Source organism: Procambarus clarkii, chromosome 48 (genome assembly GCF_040958095.1).
Source record: "Procambarus clarkii isolate CNS0578487 chromosome 48, FALCON_Pclarkii_2.0, whole genome shotgun sequence".
NCBI lineage: Eukaryota > Metazoa > Arthropoda > Malacostraca > Decapoda > Cambaridae > Procambarus > Procambarus clarkii.
The window spans coordinates 5220964-5248064 of record NC_091197.1 but is presented as its reverse complement, the minus strand read 5'-3'; the positions used below and the strand labels follow the sequence as shown (position 1 = coordinate 5248064).

Here is a 27101-nt window from a genome sequence, read left to right as displayed (position 1 = left end):
ACTTTAAAGTTAGGAAGTGGAGTCATAGTGTTTGTTTTAGTTTGTTAGCGATTTTTATTATTTTAGAATAGTAGTTAAGAACTATATGCACTGTCCAGTAATTTTATGCATTTCACCTAAAAGAGCTTTACTTGTTCATCAGAGGTGTTATTTTTGGCTGAATGGTGGTCGGGGTCAGATGTACGCGTGTTTACATCAGATGAATCATTCCAAAAATGGGGTAATGAACATGCATTAATTATCATGAACCACACCTATGAAGTGGACTGGCTGATGGGATGGATTATTGCTGACCGTTCTCACACTCTTGGGGTAAGTTTGTTAGTTTTCCTTTAATTTATTAATTATTGTAATTAATGTTATGGTATTTGTAATAAAAAAATAATTATGATAGTGATTTGATTTAGTTATTTACCTGCACCATTGCTATCATTATACTGTATACAGTACTGTAAGTTTATATTATAAGCTTGCAGTATACAGTATGTATACTGCATACTCCTAATATGACTTCAATCACATTTTTAATTATTTTCAAAGATGGGTGGAACATTACAAGAAATAGTAGGGGGTCTTGGGAAAGGCATTGAGCATGTTTAAAACCAAATTCTATGTTTCATTTTAATTTTGAGATTTCCCAGTTTTTGTTCACTAATATGGGTCCTTTTTATTTTAAATGAAATATCAAGGACATGGGAAATTTACTGAATATTTCTTTAAAGACGGGTTCTCATGGTAGTTGTCCTTCATATGACAATATGAAATAAAAATTTTACTTGGTGAAATCAGTCCATTGAGCGTGGAAAATATTAGGGGATGAATGGTAACACACTTAATATGGCCTCAATCACATTTTTTATGATTTTTTGTTGATGGACTCAGCATTACAAGAAACAGTTGGAGCCTTGGGAAAGCCACTGAGAATATTTAAAACCAAAGGCTATGGTTTGTTTTTATTTTGAGTTGGCAAAGTTTTCGTTGTTTCAAGTAAGGCTTTGCTACATTTTGAAAATGAGTTTTGAAACTGGGGACATGAGAAATAAGATAGATGATAAATTTTTGGCAGACATGTTCATTTGGTAATTGTCTATAATAAGTTGAAATTAAAATTTTGCTAAGTGAAATTAGCCCATAGGGCATGGGAAATACATCTTGGAGGCATCTCTAGTTGCAATGTATTCTTCACTGCAATGAATTAGGGTTGGTCTCATATAATTCGTTGAATCGAGGTTGTACAGTATCATGATCATGATCCTCGGTGATTAGCCAGTCAGTTGTCAAATGACTCTCTCCCAGGGTGAGGACTCGGCTGCAATGTATGGCTGCATTGGTCCTGTTGATTTCACGGTTCCGGATGAGAAACTTTTGCGGGTTCTGTGCATCCACAGTGGTGCTTCTTATGACCTAGTAGTATCCCATATCCACCAGTACTTCACTACTATGGGGATGATAAGGCTGAAATTTAAGGGCCCTCTACCCTCCAGTTTTGCTCTGGCATTTGGCGTATGATGTACAGGGTATCAGTTCCCGCTCCATCACTGCTACATCATCCACCATTATGTACAGGGTAAGTTGACATTTAGTAAAGAAATAGCTAGGTGCTTAGGAGAAACCATGATGCAGGAATGTAATCTGTATGTGCATGAAATCAGCCCTCAAGTACGGCAGAACCACCCTTGTATGTGGCGGAACCTGCCCTCAAGTCTGGTGGAACTAGCTCTTACGCAAACCCAGGCTATTTTCAAATTGCTAAATTAGCCACTTCACATGTGGAACTTTAGTCTTTAAAATAAATTTACTTAATATACATAAAAATGTCTTGTTTATACTCGGGGCTATTTGTATATGTGAATAGTGCTGTACAGTGTATTGAGAAAAATGACAATGTGATTTTAATATTTGTATTTTTGTGTAGTACTTTTATTTTAATGCAGTTCTATATACAGTATGTGTTTCCTGAAAAAGAATTTGCTGTTTTCTTACTAGTGGTAATTGTCCTGATTTTTAATTTACCTTGAAAATTCTATTTTTTTTTTACAGTCTGCAAAGGTGTTTGTAAAGAAAATGATGCAGTATGTACCAACAATAGGATGGGCTTGGCGTTTTTCTGACACCATCTTCCTTAATAGAAATTGGCAGGAGGATAAAACAATCATGCAGTCTCAAATAAAAGAATTCTTTGACTACCCATATCCAGTTTGGGTGAGTAGTATCATTTATGTTCATTTTATTTAAAGAGAAAGCCACATGCAGTACATTATAAAAATCCCAGACTGGGAAACCCTAAGTTTTTTCTAAATGCCATATATTGTACTGTATTTGGCAGTGGCTAAGTGTGACTGGGCGGTCAAATGTTAACCTCAATAACCCAGTTGGATGATGCACCATGTTTAATTAAATGTCTTACGTCAAAGTTTTGGTTTGTAAACAGCATGCTGTAATTTCTGCCACAGGTGTTCTGGCAGGTGGCTGGAATTCTTAACACTTGAAAGAAATAATGTTAAAAATAAAAGTTTCTCTTAAGACGTGGAGTCGAACAAAATACCTTTTGTCACACAATACCTGTCATAGTTGTCTTGTTTGTTTTCCTGGTTATTTTCACAGGACAAAATAGGTCAGTGTCTGATATATTAGACGAGGATGTGCCAGCCAACCATGGCGACGATGGTGGTTCGTGGGCATTTCTGATCCCTCTGAGGGTTTTCAGGACCTGTTGTTCCTTGGCATGCCTTACGGTCATGACATTCTCCCGGTCTTGGAGGGGGATCTCGAGGGTGTTTTTCTGGACAGTAAACATCATAGTAAGGCTAATAGTTTGGAGGCGAAATGTCGCCTGCGTGATTCCCGCAATCTCTGTCTCCACTCCCTCCCGTCAGACGAGTTGTCCTGGCCTATGTACGTTCATCATCTCCTTTGATGCCAATATGCCAGCTGATCGGAGTGTTTTTGGAAATATAAAAGACTTCTTGCCCTATTATCAGGCTGTTCCCGAGTTTTTTTAAGATCAAGGTGCACGATTTCAGACCAAATAAATGCAGGAACTTGATTGCAGTGGACCACGCTTCCCCCGGGGACTTGATGCTTTCGGACGTTACTGATAACTGTGGTTATGAGGTCTGGTGTTATATGCCTCTGGGTGACCATTTGGTACGATATGTGGTCCAGCATATTGTTTACGTTAGTGCGGACGACATCAAGGCGCAACTGCAGGATGCTGACCTTCCGATCTTTAGTGTCAAGAAATTTATGCGTAGGATTGATGGCGACCTGTGTGATACCGGCACTGCCCTCCTTACTTTTCTTGACTCCCTTCCCCCTGATCCGGTTTGGATTAATGGCTTCCTCTATAAATTGGAGGTGTACGTCCCCCATCCCACTCAGTGCTTTCGTTGTAAGGGTTTTCACCATCCCTCCCATGGCTGCACCAATGACGTCCGTTGTGGCAAATGTATCCACTCGCTAATCTGGACTATATGGGAAGGATCCCCAGCCGGATTATCACGTTTTCCGGATTAACATACTTTTTCACCTCTAAGTCCAAAAGTGACCATTTCCAACTATTTTTATACCACAAACAACATAAATTGAATTACCTTGCCACATATAACTATAAAATATTCAACTAGAAACCTCAACTTACCTTGTTGTTGTTCGTCTTCTTGATTGATGCCACACATCTTGAAGTTAAGAATTCTTGACAATTTACGTAACCTATTCTAACACAACACTAAAATTAACACTTAAAATTACTGTACAATTCATTGTATATTTGTTATTATATAGTTATTTCTTTTGTTTTTGACTGTGATGAATTGTTCTAAAATTAATGGTAATTCCTGTACAGTAGTGTATAGGCCCCTCCACATCCCCCTTATACCCTTGGCTATTCCCCAGGTGGTTCCTCCCAATGCTCCCCTCTCTCCGACACCACCTGCCCACCCCACCCCCTCCTAAACCATGCGCCTAGAGCCTCAGCCGTACCGGATTAATATGGACACAAGCCACTGTCCGGATTGTGTAACGTCAGCAGCAAGTTAACCGGCTCAGATTTTTTATCCGGCCAAACACCCGCTGGTCCGGCTCCCATGGACATTTTGGCCGGATGGTGAGATAACTTTATTTGGCCACGATTTTGACTGGATTACGCCGTTTTCCAGATTAGCGAGTGTCTACAGTGCTCTGGTTCCCATTACACTCGTGACTGTGAGTCCGACAAACTCTGTTGCCCCAACTGTGGTGGTGGTCATGCCATCACTTTCAAGCAGTGTCCTTCCTACGGTGCTCACTAAGGCTCTCCCCGTCGTCACTTCGCCCTCCAGTTGTTCTTTGCCTCATCCTGCCCATGTTCCTCGTCACCCGTCGCTTCCCCCTCCGCCGCTGCCTTTGCCTGTGCCTGACCTGTTTGTCACTGGCGTTCCTCTCGCCCCAGAGGCTTCTTCTCTCCCACCCGCCATTCAACTGAGTCCTGATCTTGTTGATGCTATTGTCGCTCGCATTGTGGATGCACGCGAGATGGTGCTGGTCTGTCGCGTCACTAAATTTTTTCTCTAGTCCGTCCTTCCTGTTCCTGAGGCTTACCCGTCGCTCCTCTCCTCCACTTCTTCTTCGGTTGACGTTCATCCTTTCCCAGCTGTCTCTGCTATCTCCAGTGCGTTTGAATTGGTGCTGGACAACGCCCTTCGGAACTCTTTGGCGAGCCTTCCCTGTGTGTGTTCCCAGGCTGCCTTGCTGCACATCTCTGCCCCTGGTACTAAGCGGATGCAATCCTCCATCGTCCTGATTTCCAAGCGTCCTGCCACCTTGCCTGATGGGCCTCCTACATCACATTCTCCCACGACCTGTCGCCCTTCGCGCCCTTCTTAGGTATTCCTCCCGTTGTCCTGCTGGCACTTCTGCGGAGTCCGATGTGTTAGCGTCCCAGTTGTGAGGCCCCGAATGCCGTCTACGTACCTTGCCCTGTCCTAACCTCGCCTGTCCCGTCTTGACTTCCTCTCCCCTTCTACACATTCGCTCCTTGTTCCTTTCTCTGTTCGCACCTCCCTTCCTTTCTCATGTCTGCTTTGCACTTGCCTCCTTCACATCCTTCACTCCTCGCCCTTCGTCTCTTGCCTCCATTCCTCGCTTTCTTTACTGCGGCGACGCTTTGCGTTCGCCTTCTGTTTTCTTTATTCCCATCCTGCGTTCCTTTCCTCTTGTTTATTTTGCCTTTATCCTCGACCACCTTGACGGCATCGTTATCTTCTTGACTCGAGCACGTCATGACCGTGACCATTGATGTGTTGTTGTGCATTGTCATATATGCATCTTTCTACATTACCACTCGTGCAGTTATCGGGAGGATATACCTTCATGCAAACTGCACGTATTGCAAAGAAGATATATTAGACCATAATAGTTTTGTGAAATGTGAGGACCTTTACCATGAGGTGGTGCTGACTGGTGATTGTTGAGTTTTGTGAAGTATGGGCACCTGTAGCATGAGGTGATGCTGACTGGTGATTGTTGAGTTTTGTGAAGTATGGGCACCTGTAGCATGAGGTGATGCTGACTGGTGATTGTTGAGTTTTGTGAAGTATGGGCACCTGTAGCATGAGGTGATGCTGACTGGTGATTGTTGAGTTTTGTGAAGTATGGGCACCTGTAGCATGAGGTGATGCTGACTGGTGATTGTTGAGTTTTGTGAAGTATGGGCACCTGTAGCATGAGGTGATGCTGACTGGTGATTGTTGAGTTTTGTGAAGTATGGGCACCTGTAGCATGAGGTGATGCTGACTGGTGATTGTTGAGTTTTGTGAAGTATGGGCACCTGTAGCATGAGGTGATGCTGACTGGTGATTGTTGAGTTTTGTGAAGTATGGGCACCTGTAGCATGAGGTGATGCTGACTGGTGATTGTTGAGTTTTGTGAAGTACTGTATGGGCACCTGTAGCATGAGGTGATGCTGACTGGTGATTGAATATACTGTATATTGTAAATTGTAAATTATGTGAATATAAAATTAAATTGTGAAAGTTTTAAGTAATACAGTGCATGAATTTAAATTGTAAATTATGTGAAATAGCTAACCACACATGCATAAAACAAGTGCATTTAGTTGTACTGTATACCCACAGGCACTATTTTTGTTCTATTGGCTTTTTATCATAAACTTTGTAGTTTTAATTTTAATACATTAATATATAAATATTATACTGTATACAACTAAATCATATTAAATTACAGCCAACTAGTATACACTGAACCACCTCTTGTATTTTTGAATTGTGGTATAACAAAGATACAGTAGCCTTCATGGGGCTAATTTTATTTTAGCACAATCCTTGCAACATAAAGGATTCACTTACACATATTCATGAATCATTGTCTTATGAATGCTCTTGAAGAAAATTATCATCACCCAAAAAGTTTCTTCAGTACAAATTATTATTTGGGGGATCATGTTCATAGCTTAGTATAAATGGAATGATTAGGTATGACTTTATACACTATATGATAACCTCATGGAGTGATCAGCGTTGATGATTTATTTTCCTTTTTATTCCTGATGCTAATTTTTGTCTTAACTAGATGCTGCTTTTTGCTGAGGGGACAAGGTTTACACCAGCAAAACACGAAGCCAGTATGGAGTTTGCTCGCAAGAGAGGTCTTCCAGAGTTGAAACGACACCTGATCCCTCGCACTCGAGGCTTTATCCAGTGTGTACAGTCACTCCAAGGAAATTTCCCTGTAATTTATGATGTTACTGTTGGGTTTAACACGTAAGTATTTAAATTGTTAATATCTTCATTATCATTATTACCAATTCCCAGTTTATGGAGTGAGGACATACCAAAGATAATGATAGTAAAGTTAAGTCAGGTTATTACAATTATTTATTGACAGATGTCTTTCACATTTATAACAATTTCTCTAGTAGGAAAATCAATTGGAGTTCTGAAGTGACTCGAACCTGTGACCGAGAGACTCCCAGCCGCAGACGCTAACCACTGGACCACCACGATTTTTACCTCATGTATTCAAGCATAACCTTTGTTAATTTTTTTTTAACTACAAAATTCTGTGAGACTGGAATTATCTTTTCTGCTGTTTGCTGACACCTAAGTGTAAAATATAGAAAAAAGCCTAGCACATTAGTCATATCCAGAAATAATGTTACATGTTTCTGATGACATTTTAACATCATGAGCTGCACTGGTAAGTGCCTAGTAGATGCTGACCAATAATGTCCATAGTAGGTACTGCTACAAAAGACAAGCTACAAAAGACTGCTACAAAAGACAAACAAAGGGGAATGTTTAGATGTTATAACCAGCTGTAGTTTCCTAGAGCAAGAAATTATGACTGTAAAGGATTAGTTTGCAGCTTAATGGCGAGCTAAATTTTACATTTAGTGTGAACAAGCTAGATCTATTGAAGCTGGACACGTGAATTTTTTTCATGTGCGGTTGAGGTATTTCTCCTTGTGACTGTTAAGTGTAGCTGTCTAAGGTCTGGTGATTCTTGAGGTGGTGTCCAGTGGTTACAGGTTTAACTAGCAGTGTGTGTGGTAGGCGTAGCAGACCCAGTGGAATTGATGCAGTAATACAGAGTTTTCCACACTATCACTTCATTTATGTAAACCCTATGAAATATTGCACACTTTTGATATTTGGATTTTATACTTCATGTAGTGTTATTGAAATTTATAGTATAGACTTCATCCCATCTTTTATAGACTTGGCCCCATCTTGCATTTGTATGTTGTCCCTTCCTTAAATTTTTCCTCTTCTCATTACCACAAAGTTGTTTTGGATTGCATTTCTGCTGTGTTTATTGGTTTGTTGTTCTATATTCATTCCATTTTTCATCCCCATCTCTTGCAATCTCTGTTAAATTTGAAGTTAAATACCCTTTATGCCTCCGTCTCTCCAGTATTTTCTGTGTCACCATGGATAGCATATTGAGTGGGTCAAGATCACTTATACTTATGATAGGAAGGTACAGTACTATAATTTAAAAATTTCTTCAGCTTTTGTGAAAAATACAAAATCCATCATTGATGGTCCGTCACATTCCTTTAGACTTCTGGCCTGCTTAACGTGCAGATACATAAAGCTTTCCAAAAAAAGATTCACAAATTGGATAGCTATGTTTCTTTGTTCTTGCCTCATAAACCTTCCCGTCTATAGTTACAGTAATACACTAATGAGCACTTCTCATTTTTCATAGAGTTCCTCTCTAGTCCAAGTGATATTTGCCAGCAAGCTGTATTTGTGAATTTTTAAATATTAATTTATGCACTTGATTTTGGATTTTCATTGCTGCAATATCAACCTCTCGGAGATTATCAAATGTTAATTCTTTGCTGTTTATAGTGTTTAATTGGCACTGCAATGCCTCACCTTATTTGGTCTTTATCTGTAGTCTCTAAATTGAATAAGCTTTTGGAAATAATACCCCATTTAATAAGCCTTCAGAAATACCACACCTTTTTAACGTCTTCAGAAATATCACTCCATTTAATATGCCTTCAGAAATGCCACTCCTTTTAATAATAGCTTTCAGAAATACCACCCTCTTTAATAAGCTCTCATAAATACCACCCCATTTAATGAGCCCTCAGGAATACCACTCCATTTAATAAGCCCTCAGGAATACCACTCCATTTAATAGGCCCTCAGGAATACCACTCCATTTAATAAGTCCTCAGGAATACCACTCCATTTAATAAGCCCTCAGGAATACCACTTCATTTAATAAGCCCTCAGGAATACCATCCCATTTAATAATCCTTCAGAAATACCACCACATTTAATAAGCCCTCAGGAATACCACCCCACCCCCATGCCTTCAGAAATATCACCCAATTTCAGTTTTTGTTGATTTCATGAAGGAAAATAACTATTCACACACACAGGCAGAACCGAACATTGCCATAATCCTCGTGGCAAATTTTCTGAAGTTTTTAAACTTTTCAAGAAGGTATATAAAGAAACCAGGTATCCCCACTTCAAGATACTTTGCTCTGAGTATAGAATCTGACTGCATTTCTAATATTTCTATCTGCAAGCTTTCTTCTGCCTTGGCAGCATCAAAGGTGAATGGTGCTGAGAATAATGCAGAACTTTTGAACGGTGTTCAAAAGATGAGAAATCACAAAATCTTTGGATTTTCATATGGATTTTCTCATATTATTTGTTGTATTTTTTAATTCTAAATTTTTGTTTTTAACAGTAAAGAGGGTGAAGAGCCATCATTACATAACATGCTTCGAGGCAGGAAGGTAATGAGCGAAGTGTATGTACGGCGTATTCCTTTGGACGAAGTTCCTGATGATGAAGAAAGTGCCTCTAAATACCTTCATGATCTATACAGGACAAAGGTACTGCATTACAAGCTTGATTTCTCTTGTCTTTATCCTGAAAGTATGATGTATGTCATATTGATGTTTAGTGTTTGAATATACAGTACTGTAGTATTATAATGGAGATGTATTAATTATACTTTCCCTATTGTAACTGATGAAAGTGATGGTTTAGTGAGACCTCTTTTTGTATATTGTTTTCTGTAAATTTCTTAACTTTATTGAAATTATTAATGATCTCATTGTCATGAATTTTGCTTTTCTAAGCAGTGCAGGATGTACATAAATTCTTTTGTCCTTGCTTTTAAGAGCAAAAGTTCAAAAATGTAAATACTGTACTGTAATGATAATGGTGAATATGTAAATGTTAAGAACTTGTTAGTAAAGTGTACTGAAATATTTTGTTCATTAACAGGACCAGTTATTAGACAGCTACATTAATACGGGAAGTTTCACTAAGGAGAATGACCTTCCAGAGTACTCCAGTCGTCCAATGCCAAGGAGATTGTATTCACTCCTAAACATGATTGGATGGGCCTCATTTGTTCTCTCTCAGATACTTAACTTTTATTACAACCTTATAACAAGTGGCTCACTACTCTCAATATCGTTTGCCGTTGGCATTGCCATCTTTGGTAAGTGGGTTTCAGTTTATTCTGTATAGGTTTAAGTTTATTCTGTATAGTTAGTACAAATTGGTTTCTGTTATTTGCAGTGCTCTTGTTTCTGCCACAAGTCTTCCATATATTTATCTAGTAAAATAATCTTAGCATATTTATCTGTATCCCCCGGGCTACACTGGCTAGTGTTGTGCCACCATGTGGTTGTTGACAAGGGGGGGATGAAAATCAGTGGTGCAATGCTAGAACTGTTGATAGAATGTACTTTTACCACAGTTGGAATTTATAGGAGAATCACCAAAAATGTTTAAAAAGTTTTAGAATGAGGATATAGTTTGTATATATTAGGTATAAGAGAGATCTCTCTTAGGGAAAAAGAAGTTGGAAAAGGTGGAGAAACTAGATTGTATGCAAGAAGGTTTGAACAAGGGGTCTGTGGGGGTTGGGTTTTGAGGAGTACAAATGTATGGAGTCATGTGACAAGCCTTTGTGGCGCAAGTAGTACACAAACATAACTTTTCTGTGAGGCTCAGTATTCCATTGTACATTCTTGACCCTCTCCTATCCCCGGCCCCATGGACATACACTTTTACTTTTCTTTTGAGCATGGAATAACATTCCAAACCCAAACTATACAAGTACTTGTCATACTTATTTTGATACTCTATTTTCATGATTCTGAATCTGAAGTATAATGTATTCACTTTGAGATCCAGGCATTGTAAGAAGTTTACAATGGAATTTATAGTTGGAATGAGGTAATTTTTTTTATATGAAAGGCTGAAAATATAACCGTGTATTATCTTTATCGAGCCTGGCCCCAGGTCGGGCTGGAGAATAGAACTCCCAAAACCCACTCGGGGTAAACCCTCTCCAGGTATCTAGTTACAAAGATCTTGGTTTCCTACCTCTGGCTTCAGTGTTTTATAGCTTCTCCAGTTTGACTGTGATTGCTTGGCACTTTTGGGATAAACTGTTATTTTATTGATCTTCACAGACTGGTTGTCCAGAGTTTTCTTATCTGTAGTATGGTTATTTGTGCATTCATCTGAGGGTATTTTAATCTTGTGTTTGAAATGTGCTCATAATATTACTTTTAATAACAATCTGATTGTTTTGTTGCTGTATTTATATTAATTTAATTTCTGCCATAAATGTTCAATTCAATTTTTATTGAAAATAATGTGTATACACAGAACATAAGAGTAATGTACAGTTGTAGGGACAGGAGTTCTACAGTCTATGAAGCCACTATTACACAAAGTGTTTTGGGCAAAAACATAAAATAGACAAAAAATGTAACTTTCCTGTGTGGCATTGTTTAGACAATCTCTGTTTTGCATCATACTGTGTTGTACCATTTATACTACAAATTCAGTAAATAGTTTATAAGAGTTAACAAAAAAATAATAATCCTAAAAGTTTAATGTGAGTTCAGAGTGAATTAGGGTTTGGGAGAGGAGATTGAATAACAACATTTGGAGACTTTCATTATAAGGTAATGTGGATTTAAGAGGTTGCACTGTATAATATTGTGTGGGTACAAATGGCTGCTTCTGTCACTGGTGGGGGTGGGTCTTAGTTTATTGTGTTATTCCTGTTATCCTAACTTACCTTACCTTGAGGTGATTCCGAGGATCAGTTTCCTGTGGCGTTTCCACTCTTGTCTGCTACACAATGACAGCCCATTTCAAAGCTAGAGAAATTGCTGACCTGGAGAGCGTGCAGAGATCCTTTACTGCTAGAATCCACTCAGTAAAACATCTAAACTACTGGGACCGACTAAAGAGCCTAAATCTGTATTCCCTTCCCTTAAGCGCAGGCGGGAGAGATACATAATAATTTACACGTGGAAAATAGTAGAGGGGCTGGTCCCAAATCTGCACACAGAAATAACATCACATGGGACCAGAAGGCATGGCAGGATGTGCAGAATACCCCCGTTGAAAAGCAGAGGTGCAACAGGTATTCTGAGAGAGAACTCTTTCAACATCAGAGGCCCGAGACTGTTCAACACGCTTCCGCTACACATAAGGGGCATAACTGGCTGACCCCTCAAATAGTTCAAGAGAGATCTGGATAAGCACCTCCAAAGGATACCTGATCAACCAAGCTGTGATTCGTACATCAGGCTGCGAGCAACCGCGTCCAACAACCTGGTTGACCAGTCCAGCAACCAGGAGGCCTGGTCGACGACTGGGCTGCAGAGACGCTAAGCCCCGGAAGCACCTCAAGGTAGGTGGCCAGGGCTCTGACCTGGCCTCCTGGTTGGTGGTCTGGTCAATTAGGCTGTAGGAAGCGGCTGCTCGCTGCCTGATGTGTGAATCAGAGCCTGGTTGATCAGGTATCCTTTGGAGGTGTTTATCGAGTTATCTCTTGAAAACTGTATGAGGCTGACCAGTTATGCACCTTATGTGTAGAGGGAGAGTGTTTAAGTCTTTGGCCTTTGATGTTGATAAAGTTTTCTCAGTTTATCTATTGCACCTTTGCTTTTCAATAAGGCTGTTTTGTACATCCTGCCATATCTGGCTAGACTTGTAGGCCTCTTCACCTGGCATTTCAACTAGTCAGAGGTTTTGGTTGTAGCCTTTTCTATGCTTTGCTAAGTTTTGAGTTAGTCAAATTGTAGAGATTGGTCCAACACTGTTCGTTCACATTGAAGTGTGTCAAAATGGGTGTCTTTTCTGTCTCTGGATTCTTCCCTCATGACTTCACATACTTGCCTTTGTTTCTCTTCTGGCTTCTTGAAATACTTTTCTCCCAGCTGTTATCTGTTGCGAAGTGTTGATGTTGCAGATGGGCACCCTTCTTTGTTTTAGTTCATATAGGATGTATCTGGAGCTTACCTACCAAAAGAAGGCTAAGGAAAGTGGCACTGTTCACCATTCCTTGGAAGGCTGTGTTTTCATTTGTATTCATGATGCTATTGTAGAAGACATGCCTGATGAAAATATTTTTGTGTGTTCTCTGGTCCAGTTGCCTTTAACCCTTAAACTGCACATGGCGTATATATATGCCATGAGTAACATGTCCCACATTGCGCATGGCATATATATATATATATACGCCATGAGTAACATGTCCCGCCGTGCGCATGGCGTATATATACGCCATAGGGTGCCAGGCACGATTCAAATGGCCTGCGGCTACACGGGGTTCACATCATCTTCCTAAGGGCAATTGTAAACAGACGCCATGTTTAAAAAAAATCGTGGGCAATATTCTCCGGTGAGAGAGCCACAGTACTGTGGGAGCAACCAAGGCTGGTGCATGCAGCATGAGCTAACAGCATTGCTGTTTAGCTTGTGACCACAGCATCGCCTAAAAATGTCAAAATAAATATGTAAATGCTATTATTTACCGATGACAGTATTGCAGATGACCCCTGACTGTGATAAAAATGACCAGGATTGTGATAATAGCAGGATTGTTGTGATAATTAGCGCTGTGTAGGGGGAATAATGCTGAGGGATGAAGGTAGATTACTGACTGTGTGGCCACCTGTTATTGTCTGCATTCACCCTACCAGCTCAGTGGTTCTCTATGGTGAACACAAATGTAGATGCGAACAAGCTTGAATGGCCCCCAAACTATATGAGAGAAGTAGATACTTATATATAATGTGTGTATTAATGTAATAACAGCAAAAGGATTATGTTGGGAGGAGCCATTTGGGTGACGGAGGTGACGTCGTCTGCATGACTTGTCTAGCTGTGTAGAGGGTGGCCACTATGCTCTTTGGGCACCCTACAAGCTTAGGTGTACAGCTACGGTGCATACAACATGTAGATACATATATATGATGTGTGTATATAGTGTAATAACACCCCAAACAGTATTGTTGGGGGAGAAAATTTGTGTACCTGACCTTGAATGAGTGAAGGAGGCAGCCACCAGCTAACTGTGTGTATAGCGATGTCTCTTAGTGCCTGAACTAACTGTGTCAGCTTAGTTGTACTGTTGTGGTGAACAAAACATGTAGATACTTATATATGTGTGTATACAGTGTAATAACTGCAAAACTATTTGTTTATTGCTTTATGAACGTAATAATTAAATCACTAATATGAACACCATACTTTTGAGTATAGCGATGATTCACACATTTTTTTATAGAAATCTATCACACTACACACACTACTGAATAAATCTACTGCAAAAACTAAGAAAAAATCAGACACATTGAAATAATTAGGTGATAATATCTTTGTGGCAACTCCCACCTGTCAGCTCGGGTGACGTGGACCACCATTGACGACCGCTCTGTCAACGCCCGCATTTTACCGGCCTTCCTCGGCTCGAGTTAATTACCTTGACTTCCGTGAAACCGTTATTACCTGTCCAATTGACGGATAATATGCAACCGACAGTACTTAAAATGCAAGACTGCAGCCCTCCCGGAATTCCTACAACCTGTCTGACTTCGCCTGAAGTGGCTGCTTGGCTAGGCTCCCTGACCGACCAACAACAGTTCCTTGGAAAATAATTAACCCAAACGTATCGTACGTTACTCAAATTGTCTTATGACAATTTCTCTATAAGCGATGGGTGTTCCCTTGGTTACGTTACATTAATTGCCTCTCAATCAACGTTCACTGAATACTGGACTTCGATGACAACCAAATATACAGAAATAATACCAAGTACTCATCCCAATGACGAGTTCACCCACGACACATTAAATCACCATACTCGGTAATTTAACACGATTACAATCTGGTTGCAATTGACAAATTACTGCAGAACACCAGTAAATAACACCCTCGGTGCCCTAAACCATTAGAACACGGCCCATACAATTTTACTGAACTACAATAACACACTCGGTGTTTGATCAATAACACTATTAACAATCACGGCCCGACAGTTAGCAACCCCTTTGCAAAGACAAACACATGGTGCTCTAATTTCACTATATTAGAACACGGTCCAACAATTTACAACCCCGTTGCAATGAGACACACACACACACACACACACACACACGCTCGGTGCTCTAATACCACTTAGAACATGGCCCAACACTTTACTAGTCCAGGTGCATGGCTATTTATGTGCCCTCTGCATGGCGAACGTCACGTGCACGTACACTAGTAGAAGGTTTAGATGGTGTCAACCCATCCCCTCACACAGTCCTTGGTGTTATTCAACCACCTCTTGAGTTCTCTGCAAACCTTTGTATATGGAGTTGCCAGGGCAGACCTTACCTCCCATGAAAACAGGTGGCACCTGTCCACATCTTGTCGTATGTCTTTTTTTTGTACAGTATCTCAACCATTGAACTTGGGTACTACATACTAAAAAAAAAAAAAAAAAAAATCTTCCGCTTTTCCTTCTTAAGTAGCCCAGCTAGGTTAGCCTCATTCCTCTACAAGGTCCAGTGCCCTTCATTTGTGTGAAACACTTATGGTATTCCTATCTTCAATGCCATGTGCTGCTGCTGTTGTTGGAGGTTTTTAAGTATCCACATGTTAGCCTCCTTGCTGCTGCAAAGGTTCCCTACCTGCACTGCCAGCGTAATTAAAGAGTCTTGGGCAGGCTGTCTTCTTGATGACCTCTTGTGGCAAAGTAAGGTGATGTAGGGGTAAGTGTGAGGGCGCAGCTCTTGTTCCTCCTCCAGTTTTTCTTTACAGGGCTTTGGCTGTCTGAAAGTTTATTAACCCAGATTACACTCTACAGTAATGTATTGCAATACAGTGTTTATACAAAGTACATGTTATGCAATATAGAAGAGTGCAGTTGATGTTAATCTAGTTCCTTCTTATAGTTCAGAGGTAGGAAAGAAATGATAAGAATAATGGATGAAATTTTATAATTGTAATGAAATTTTACTTAAAAAAGCTACCAAAATATTTGTCAATTGCTTTCTTCCATATTGTATTATTGACTTTTTCTTTCAAGATTTCTATTTTATGCAAATAATCATATCTTTATTTATTTTTGTGTGTTTCAGCCTACCTGATGTTATACAAGATGATTGGCTTGACAAAAATTGACAAAGGATCCAAGTATGGAAGTACAGGAAGCAAGAAGCGTGATTAATGTAACTATACATGGTAATGTTTCCATGAAGTACGCCTACAATGTTATCAAGATAGTTAATACATAGGTTTTGGTTTATTCTTTACTTTAAATATCATAGTAGGCATAATTTGAGTTTAGGGGTAATTCCGTTTTTTTTATTTAATAATACGTTATTTTATTTGCTTTGCACCACCATGAGTTAATAACTATGGTACTGTATATAATTTTGTTTCTTAGTTTTTCATGTTAATTCTTCAATAGATTTTTATCATGATTTTTAGATCAAGTTCTTTAATCATTGCTAGGTACTGTAGGTAGTAGGCTGACATGCAGCACACACTCACTTGGTGGTTATAAAATTTAGTCCTTGGCTACCTTTTATCAAATTCCATACAAACTTGTTAATAAATTTTCAAAACACCGATGCAGTACGTAGCTTGCAGTTGGAGTTTTAGCAAGTGTTCGAGGTGTGGTAATGTGTGATTGTGGAATCGTAGCTGCCATGTTTAATAAGAGAGTAGCACCTCACGTTGTACTTACAAATTAGGCATTTCTTTTTTATTTGCGGAAAGTTTACAATGAAGGAAGGCAAGATTTTTCACGCAACTTTTCTGCAGATTGTTTTAAAACTTGTGAAGTATATTGTTGAATACTTAATAGGAAGATGTATTATATTTTGTAACTGATGATTGTGTTAGGCGTATCATCTCGGTACAAATAATATCCAATGAAGAAATGTGTTGATAAAACTTAAGATGGTTACAAGATCAAAATACATGAGCTCAGTAATTACCTTTAAGTCCATCACAACTCATCACAACCACTTATGTTAAATGCCTAGTTTACTGTTAGGTGTTGGCGTGAAATGGAAAAGGGCTTTTATTTAGTGTCTACCTACGCAGCGGACAGCTATTATGAACATATTTATGGACTCCAGTATTACTGTTTTAGGCACACTTTTCAAATCCATACAAATTCACACTGCTGCACTGGTTGTATTAGTGAACTTAGAGTTGCTAGTAGAATTTGAGCAAAGCTCACTTGAAGGTTGGCGGAGTAGGACATGGTTCATTCAGTACATGGGAGAGAGACCGGTCAGCCTTGGAGCACCTGAGGGCAGCCTATTAGAGATGTATTCATGTGGATGATACAATGCAGGATACATTACTGTTTATGTTGTCTACATGGGTATGCATGTACTTTTGTGTGCATTTAAAAAAACAGATATTTACTAAATAGGGTGAATTTCACTTTTTATTTTTCTAAAAAAAAAAAGAAACCTTAATTACCAGGTGAAAATTATTTGATCACAAGCATGATTACATAATTAAACACAACTAAATGAATAATATTTACAATAAAGTTAAACTAGCAGCCTTGTCTAACTTAGCCTAATTTTATGAATTTTGAAATTGAACGATAAACAGCATATAACTATGGCAGAGAACCCTTGTACACCAGAACTTGAGTTTTCATCAAACTGTAGAACATTAGCGAGGCATCAAACTTGCCCATGTTAAGTGCAAGCTGTCAGTGCATCATGTTAAAACAATGACAGTATTATGCTGTAATACTTACTCTAAAAGTTTTGAAAGCACTAAAGGATGACCTCATTCATGTTGATGATTGTGACATTGATGGCTGTGTGGTGGTGGTGCAGGGTTCTGGCACATAGACCATAGCCTATGTGGCACATTGTGTGCCACAGCTCCATGACATCTCCCACAGTAAATACAGTTACTTTAATTTTGTTACCTTCCTGTATATTATCTTCTCTACATATGCCCACCTACTAAAAGAGCTCTCGTACAATTCTTAGTGCAAGCAAGCAGCAGCTGGTGTGTGTGCCTGAGAGCCAGATCAGCACTTATAAACAGTTAGCATGTCTGGGAAAGCTTCCCTAAGAGGTCTTCCTAACAGGCAGTGGTGTGGGAGAGGGGGAGGGGGGAGTTGTGTTGCCTATGGGAACAAGGGTGTCAGGCATAGATAGGCAGCTATAATTATATGGATTTGTGATACATGGATCATCAAATACATCATGGTCACAGTGAATACTGTGGTGACTATGTATATATGTACTGATTTCAGTTAATATTTAGATAGGAGACCTGAATATATAGCATTTAATTATAATTGTGGTTGATATGGTTGACAGACAGTAGATTGGTGAGTACAGAAGAGGGTACGATACTGGATGCTTTGGATAGTAAATGTACATGGTAATTAAATATTGGAAGAGGAACATAACAGGACATTGATATGGAGTTAGAAATTGTAATCTTTAACATATTCAAATTTTGAACATGGACTAATTATTTCATTTGCAAATTATTTCATACTAATAATTTTTGCTTTGAGTTTGCATAAATTAAGCCTCACACAAGTTTAATAAATATTTGTTTCTCATGCAAATGTCCTTGAGTTCCATTAAAACTCACTAGGAAGATTGTAAGGCTTGATTAGTATTTTGGTTTAGGATCTTGATAATGTAGCCTTATTTAAGGCTCAAATATGGTTATCAAAATTGTCACTGCACATGTACAGAAAGTCTTTTTTTTTAAATGGTGATATGTATTCAAAAGAATGGAAAGTGCACAAAAATATATCGACCTTAATTTTGGCCCGGGCAGTGTCAACATTCCTTTTTGGCACTCAACACCATTACTCTGTGATGGAAGTCAGGACAAAGTAAGGAATCTGTAGACGAAAATAAAGAATACTAAACTGAATATTCTGTATGCAGTGAAGATCTTTGTTGGCCTAGACAAGTGGTAGGCTGATATAGTGGAGAATTAAGAGCTGCATTGTATCTGACTAAATTATCTTGTGGCCTCTGTGATTGCTTGGAGATACCATTGAGCTTTTGGAACTGTAAAGACAACATTGGTATCTAAACATTGAAACAAAACATATCATCCAATTTTTTATTTTATTCTGTACTGTTGAATAGTCCAATATTCCCATTTTGAGGTTTAACACATTATCTTGATCCTCAGGCTGGATTTATTGTACTTCCCTGTCAATACTATACAACCTTTTATTTATTTTTTATTTAAGAGACCATTTTTCTGTAAAAAAATGTACATTTTGTCAGATTTTTGTATAATTAATGTCACAATGCATTGTGGATTCTTAGGCATAATGGCTTAAGATTTACTGTTTATAATTATGTATACTACACTATGAGGAATGATGGTGAATTTTCCAAAGGCCAAACTAATACATATTGCATTGCTGTTTGAGTGATAGTGTTGAATGGGAGCTAGAGTTCTCGGTATTTTATATTCTCTGGTGTAGGTAAAGTTACGTTGTCGAAAATCAATTACAAAATTTATTTTAAAAGATCATGGTAAATTTGGTTACATATTGGTGAAGTTCATGAAGTTTTCACTTATCAGAATACTGTACGTACAAGTGGTTAATGGTATATTAACAAGCATTATTTTTATTATTATATGTGTACACGTATACACAAATGTACCCTCATATGTACACCCACTCACTTGTACACACACACAAGCACACAAGACCTGGGCTGTGAGGACAAGCTCAAGGAATGTACCTACAAACACTAGGGAAGAAGATCCAGGCAAGTAAAGACTTACTGTACAAGATACTGTACTGGGAAACGAAGTGTGTAAAATAAGACTGTTCCTGAGGAGAATTAGGACCAGGATGCAGTTGGAAACTGGAAACAAATCAGAGATGTGAAAATGTACTCCCTTCAATGTATACAATGAATGAACTGAGGGAAGCAGTCGAGGATAATTCTTTCCTTGTCTTTAAAAGTAGATATACTGTAATCTTCAGTAGTGGATAGTAGGTTGTGGCAGATTTCCAAGTACTGTACTGTAATGACATTGGCCCCATCATGATCCTCTTCACCAATATGCACATTCAGTATGGAAAGAACACTGGTCCACACATCCTCAACACCAAACGTATCATGCCAAATACTTCACACACAAACATGTTCTTTAAAGATTTTAGTTTTTGACTCTTGTTAATTGTAAAGTGTATTGTTGTACATACAGCATTACAAGACTAAGGCCTTCAACATGTTAGTGTCTTGTTACTCAACAAATTCAAGTTATAAAACAGTTTAAAAATAATGACTCGTGTAAACATAAATTAATAATTATTTGATTGCTTAAGTAGTAATTTGCATTAAAGTGTTCAAACAATGTCCTTGATACATTTGTAGTGTCTAAACAATGCCCTGGATTTTCAGTGTCCAAACAATGCCCGATACAATCGTAGTAGCCAAACAATGGCTTGGATACATTTGTAGTGTCCAAACAATGTCCTGGAAACATTTGTGGTGTCTAAACAATGTCCTGGATACAATCATAGTGTCCAAACAATGGCTTAGATATAATTGTAGTGTTCAACCAATGTCCTGGATGCAATCAGTGTCCAAACAATGTCCTGGGTATTTTGGCAGTGTCCAAACAATGTCCTGGATATATTGGTAGTGTCCAAACAATGGCTTGGATACATCGGTGGTGTTAAAACTATATCCTGGATACATTTGTAATGTTGAAACAATGGCTTGGATACAGTCGCTGTATTCTAGGCATTCCTTGGACACTGGTAGTCTTGAATATCACCAAGTGTTTGTGTACATTCCACTCGGGTACAAACTGCTGAATGAGGCTGACGATACCATCTATGAGCTGGATTTTGACTGGGGGTCAGAGTAGAGAGAGATGTGTTGAATCTTTAGGCTGTAGTGAACTCTCCTGCCATTCTGTACCCTCTCATTTTAGTGCTTTTCCACCACTGGGGCTGATCCTATGTGCAGATGAAATACTAAAACATGATTATAATGGCTATGGTGTAAAGTTTAATAATGCAAGGCAGCTAATGGAATAAAGAAAAATGATAAGGAATTATAATTAAAAATACAGTATTCAAAATGGAAAAGCAATATTAATGCTTGCTATTTTTTGTTGTTGTTGTTAACTGAACTTTGAAATGTGTATTATTAAGGAAGATATTACCACAGACTTTAAAAGGTAAAGTTTTTGCTAAAATTATTTTTGAAGTATTCCATTACATAATAGTTTTAAGTGCTCGTAGAATAATGGTTCAGACCAGTAATTTTCTGCAAATTCCTCACGCCATCTCTTAGATGTGTTTGAAAAATACATTGTCAACGTAGTAAAGGAGCTGGTTAAGTAGCAGCTCTATCAACATGTTATACAAGAGTGTGTGTAACATGCAGAGCGATTTGTTATGAGGGCACTTGAAGGGCAGCCGTAATCTAGTCTTGTGTTGTCTTTACTAAGCATTCTTCAAAGAGGGTCAAAACTGGCATGATGTTATTTTTTTGTTTTCTTCACAAAAACAACTGTCTTACAGTGTAAAGAGACACTTAATTTATGTTCCCTGCGACTGTAAATATTTTATACATATTAAAATTTCCACATTGTTGCCCACTTCTTCTTTTTATTATGATACCTTTCACGTGTTGTTCAGGTAAAGAAATGTTAAGCATAATAGTATATTAAGGCATTTTTGAGTGATGAAAGTGGACAATAATATAGTATTCCAAATAAGGATTTAAAAGGTAGTAGGTTCATGTGAGGGAGGTACTTGGTACTTGGACAAACATGGTACTGTCGCATGGTTGCTCGGCTACTAGTTACCCTGCAGGTGTGTAGGGTTCAAAACTTCAGTGCTTGGCCTACTGCATTGGTCATTTATTTATGTTGATTTATGTCCAGTACAAGGTATAATAGATCATGTTATTACAGGTTTTGGTGATTAACTCAAAGCCACTAACACGCACCACATTTTGGACAATCCAGTAGACATTGTCACTAGAGCAAGTGAGAGAGGTGTAGAAAACTTTTATGAGAGCACACACAAAACATTAGCTAATGACTTTTGGTTGTCTTCATCCCATAACAGGTGAAGAGGCAAAAAGCAATAGCTTTAGACTTACTGAGAACAAATGCAGCAGGTGGAAGGGTTGCTCAGAAGTTGCACATTTTGCTGGTTATAAAGAGGTGCCGCTGTATGGGAACCTCCAGGTATCCCGATGAACGAGAAGTATCCAGGGATGGAATGGTGGCACTTCCTGAGCATTTGCCACCAAAATTAATTGAAATGAAAATTAAATTGAAATTAATTGAATAGAAATGAAAAAGTGAAGGTGTTTGCATAAAGGAAGATAACATACTTTCAACGATGTAAAGAGAAACCTCACTACATGGGTAAGTACTTAGCAGCAGCCTCACTACAAAGGTAAATGCCAAATAGTAAGCACTTAGCAGCAACCTCGCTACGTAGATAAATACCTAGGAGCACCCTCACTATTATAATGAATTATTTAAAAGAGTGAAACACTTGTATTCACAAAATATCACTCTACCTCCATTTAGAATAAGGAACTCTGCCACCTGCCCGAAACGGTGTGTGTGTGAGTGGCTTTGCATGAATGTGAAAATACCAATCTTGTGTAATCACCAATCCATTGTACCTTGCAAATAAAAATTATTATTATTATAATTAACTAGATAATCCCCAGTAGATCAGTTTGTGGTGTGCTTGCCCAGTCAGTCATTCAGTCTTTACAGTCTCACCATGGTTAGTTCATTCGCTTTTATGTCTTGCGCATGTACAACCTGTTCTTCCAGGGTTAATTTCCTCCCCTGTTAATTCAGTGCTATACCCCCTGTTAATTCAGTGCTATACCCCCCTGTTAATTCAGTGCTATACCCCTGTTAATTCAGTGTTATGTCCTTGGTAAAGATATCCATAGAAGTTGATAATAATGGATCACATTGCCTTAATATTTTCCTCACTGCTAACGATACCATGAGGATCAAGAAACAATAAATTGCCAAATAATATTGGCACTACAGGGGTCAAGTTTACAACGGATTCCAAATAAATTTGAATAGTGCTGAAGATTTGTTTTTCAAAAGGTTAATACAACATAGTGTGTATGCAGTACTTATCGTATAGTTAGTTTCAAATAGTTCCTTACTCGCGTTAACGAGTGTGATCGTCTAGGATATCCAAGCATGATGCTCATGGCTTCATTCTGTACTATATCTTGTCTTTGTTTAGGAGAAAAGTTAAGACAATGTAAGGTATGATAATCAACTACAGATCATATGAAGGCAATGTGAGATGAACGAGCATCTCGTGTTGGCATTGTCGTTCAAGAAGGTTGTAGCGAAGGTTGCTGATGTGATCAAATCCACAAGGGCCGTGACGAAGATTCGAACCTGCGTCCGGGAGCATCCCAGACACTGCCTTAATCGACTGAGATACTATAGGGTTAAAAGGGTTGAAACTGAAGTTCTACTGAACTTCTCTATGTTGCTGATGTGGTTTGTATAAGCGGTTCCGCGATAAGATTCGTCAGTCTCCAACAGTCAGACAATATGTTTGTCTTAAACGAAGCACAGATAAAATTATAAAAATGATGAATTATGAAAGGCTTGTATTCTTAAAGAGGAGGTTTATTACGATGTATAGATATCCCAAAGCTATCTAATCAGTTACCCAAAACCTCCATAAGTTGTGTCAGAAGAAATATAACATATTTGCTTACTATGATGGTGGTGGTGAATGTGGCACGCGTGGAACTTCACTTGACCAGAAAATATGTACAAAATAAGACCAAATACTTACAAACAATAGCAACATTACAGGTGGTGACAGTGATAAAGGTGCACATGGCAAGTATTGTAGACTCATGGTCATCGCCCACCACTAACCTTGGTATTATTTCATTAAAAAATGAGTTTATTTTAAATTAGATTTGTTTTTCCACTCCTTATATTCAACACCAACATTATAGTAGGCGAATGTTATTTGTCTTGTGTAATTTAAGGAGGCTTTGGGTAACTGGACCTATTAATATAATGATTAATATTGATATAATTATTATAATGCAGTCCCCGTGGTGTAAGGATAAGACACTCGCCTGGCAAGAACACTCGAAAAAAGGACCAATTTAATACCACTTGAGGGCAGCAGTAATTTAACTCTTAACACAATTTAATTGACCTAAAATAAGGTGAAATTTACACAAGCTATCCCATGTATCACCTTACTATGTTGTTGTTGATTTAGGGGCGACGACGATCGTGGGATCGGATGCGCCCCGGCGTACCCGTTAAGGGTGAATCGCGATGCCAGGAAAGGTGGAACGCCAAGCCAAATCGCAAAACGAGTGACGCCAATCACTAGAAACTAATAAGCCATACGGCAAATAAACGCACAATCAGGCAGATGATTGGGGAGCCCCAGGAGCCCCTCAGGGTGATAAGCACCGGCCCCGCTCCACACAGAGAACACCAGGTAGCAAAACCAAAACTCTGCCCCAACTAAAACGCAAAAAGTCATCCAGCGTCCTCCGACAGAGCAGAAGCCAGCCGCCCACCACGGCTGAGGGCACACCAGGAGCCCCAGGGCACATCCGATCCCACGATCGTCGTCGCCCCTAAATCAACACAACACCAGGAGCCCACCAGGACCCACCAACCCCCGGCACCTCGCGGCCAAGCCGGCCCCCGAACACCGTCATCCCACCGGGAGAACCAGCCAGTACACGTCAAAATAAAATCTATCAACAATCCCGTGACCCAAGGCGATATGTGCGCCAGGCGTCGGACAATCGGACCGCTGAAAAGGGAATGCCAAACGGCAGTAGCAAAGCCAAAACGCGAAAACAAGACGTGATCAGGCGGCACCCAGGCGGAGGAGGTGACCAGACGTCCACTCGGCGTTAAGGTTGAACCAGTAGTCCTATTACCTTACTACTGTGCAGGATCCTATGAAGTCGGCACGCATCTTGATGTTACTACTACTCTGGTTAGTTTAAGTTACGAGTCCCCGTGACGCAGTGGTAACACACTCGCCCCTCACTTCGAGATAGATTTGGCCTGGGTTCGTATCCTGGTCGAGGAGGATTGACTAGGCGCCACTCCTTAACTGTTCGCCTATGTTCACCCAGCAGTGAATGGGTACCTGGTTTTAAATGATTGGCAGGTCGTGTTCCAGGGGAAACTAGTGGGTAAGGCTTACCATGAGCTATGTGAAGGGAAAGCTCTCAGCCTGCTCACAGGAGGCAGAAGTCATCTGCTCTTTTACCCACCTGTGTTAAAAACAACAAAGTACTTCTTGTCTGCACCATCTGCTGATATACGCTGCACTATTTGAAAACTTTGTCAATGTGTTTATAGTGATCAAACCCAAGAATTCACTGACAGTTATCACAAATGTTCACGAAATGTCCATGTACGTGTGACGAGTATATTATGCAAACAGTATACTCGCTCCATACTCTCATTAGCTTAATGAGATAAATCTACTTAATCTACTAATAACGAAACTCATACCTCTTCACTAGTTACAATTAATACTTCAATTAAATGATAACAGAAAGAAATACTCAGGTCTGTCAGGGAAAAGACAGAAAACGGAAAAACAAAAAACGGACACTGCCCAGACTGTTACACCAGTAACTACAATAGAACTAATCAACATCAACGAACTGGAACATGCATACATTCAACCAATTGAAGAATTTGAAGGGGCTTATCCTGCAATGGCCTCTTCCTCCCACCTTCGTTTGCCCACTTCCAAGGAAACCCCACCACAAGAAAACTTCTGGCTATAGAGTGCAACAGGATCTTCGCCGGGATAAGCCGCATCAAGTTCCCGGGCCGCAGAATCGTGCATGTCAACACGCTAGAAAGCTTTGTGGACATCACCCTCCTGAAGAAAAAGTACCTCGACCCAATATTTACCGAACAAATCAACTTCCCTGACTAGGAAGATAACCAGGAGTGAACTCCGATACCCAAGCTGTAGTTAGGACTATTCTACAGAACGTTCTCTTAGAACACCCAAATTCACCATCACCATAGGAAAGACGCCTCCTCCAAGCCAGACAGAAGACCTCATCTGAACCAGACCAACACCTCACCGCCTCAACACTAGCCTCCTGCAGCCTAAGGAGAACTCAAGCTACAAGCTTCGACCGAAAAAAACATCTCCAATCCGCGGTGGAAAGGCCACCGAACTTTCAAGCCACCTCTCTCCACATCCAGATCCTCTTCCAAGAATTTCACCGCCCCATCCTTCTTCCTCTCGCATCCTTTGCAAGCTCTTTGGACATCAAAGCTTTCAAATGTCGCCTTCTAAGGGTGATATTTAATGGAGTGAACCAAAATAAGAAGTTACAGCAATGATAGGCTGGTACATTGTGTGTTAATAGCAGGTATGGACTCGTAGTGTGTGTGTTAATAGCAAGTTATGATGGGCTCGTAGTGTGTGTGTTAATAGCAAGTTATGATGGGCTCGTAGTGTGTGTTAATAGCAGGTTATGATGGGCTCGTAGTGTGTGTTAATAGCAGGTTATGATGGGCTCGTAGTGTGTGTTAATAGCAGGTTATGATGGGCTCGTAGTGTGTGTTAATAGCAGGTTATGATGGGCTCGTAGTGTGTGTTAATAGCAGGTTATGATGGGCGTGTGGCCGGTGGTGAGGGGCGTGTGTCCGGTGGTGAGGGACGTGTGTCCGGTGGTGAGGGGCGTGTGTCCGGTGGTGAGGGGCGTGTGGCCGGTGGTGAGGGGCGTGTGTCCGGTGGTGAGGGGCGTGTGTCCGGTGGTGAGGGGCGTGTGTCCGGTGGTGAGGGGCGTGTGGCCGGTGGTGTGGGGCGTGTGTCCGGTGGTGAAGGGCGTGTGGGGTGGTGGATCTCGTGGTCACAAAGGTGAGGTGGTGGAGACGGAGGGTGCAGGCTCTGGGAGGCTCAGGCCAGAGTACTTGCTGAAGGTCGACCTCCAGCTGTGCTCGCACCTCAACCCCCAGTCTACCGGTGGTGTACATTGTGCTCTGTCATATCTGTACCTGTATGGAGTCCGCTTCACTTGTTAATTCACTCAATTTGTTCACTAATCTAAAAGTAATTGTTCTTTCTTTCACTGTGGGTGGCCCATGTGGATACTTGGTCTCCACTTGTGTCCTCTTCTTGGTCAACCACACGTCCTAAATATTGTCTTAGCTCTCTTTATTCGTCCAAGAATTGTTATGCAGTGATCATGTCTCCTGTTTATTTTGCTTTTCAGTGACGTGAATTTTAATTCGTAC

General features: G+C 39.8%; 1 protein-coding gene across 2 annotated transcripts in view; it reads left to right on the top strand.

Annotated features, from left to right (window-relative positions):
- Nucleotides 1-21428, top strand: part of LOC123764721 (1-acyl-sn-glycerol-3-phosphate acyltransferase delta) — a 29891-nt gene extending 8463 nt beyond the window's left edge. For both annotated transcript variants that reach the window (XM_045752776.2, XM_069302494.1), the window contains exons 3-8: nucleotides 143-312; nucleotides 2041-2202; nucleotides 6568-6758; nucleotides 9214-9361; nucleotides 9759-9978; nucleotides 15917-21428. In XM_045752776.2, coding sequence (XP_045608732.1) covers nucleotides 143-312; nucleotides 2041-2202; nucleotides 6568-6758; nucleotides 9214-9361; nucleotides 9759-9978; nucleotides 15917-16005 — 980 coding nt within the window. In that variant the 3' untranslated portion in view covers nucleotides 16006-21428. The remainder of the gene's footprint in view (nucleotides 1-142; nucleotides 313-2040; nucleotides 2203-6567; nucleotides 6759-9213; nucleotides 9362-9758; nucleotides 9979-15916) is intronic.
- Nucleotides 21429-27101: the final 5673 nt, after the last annotated feature.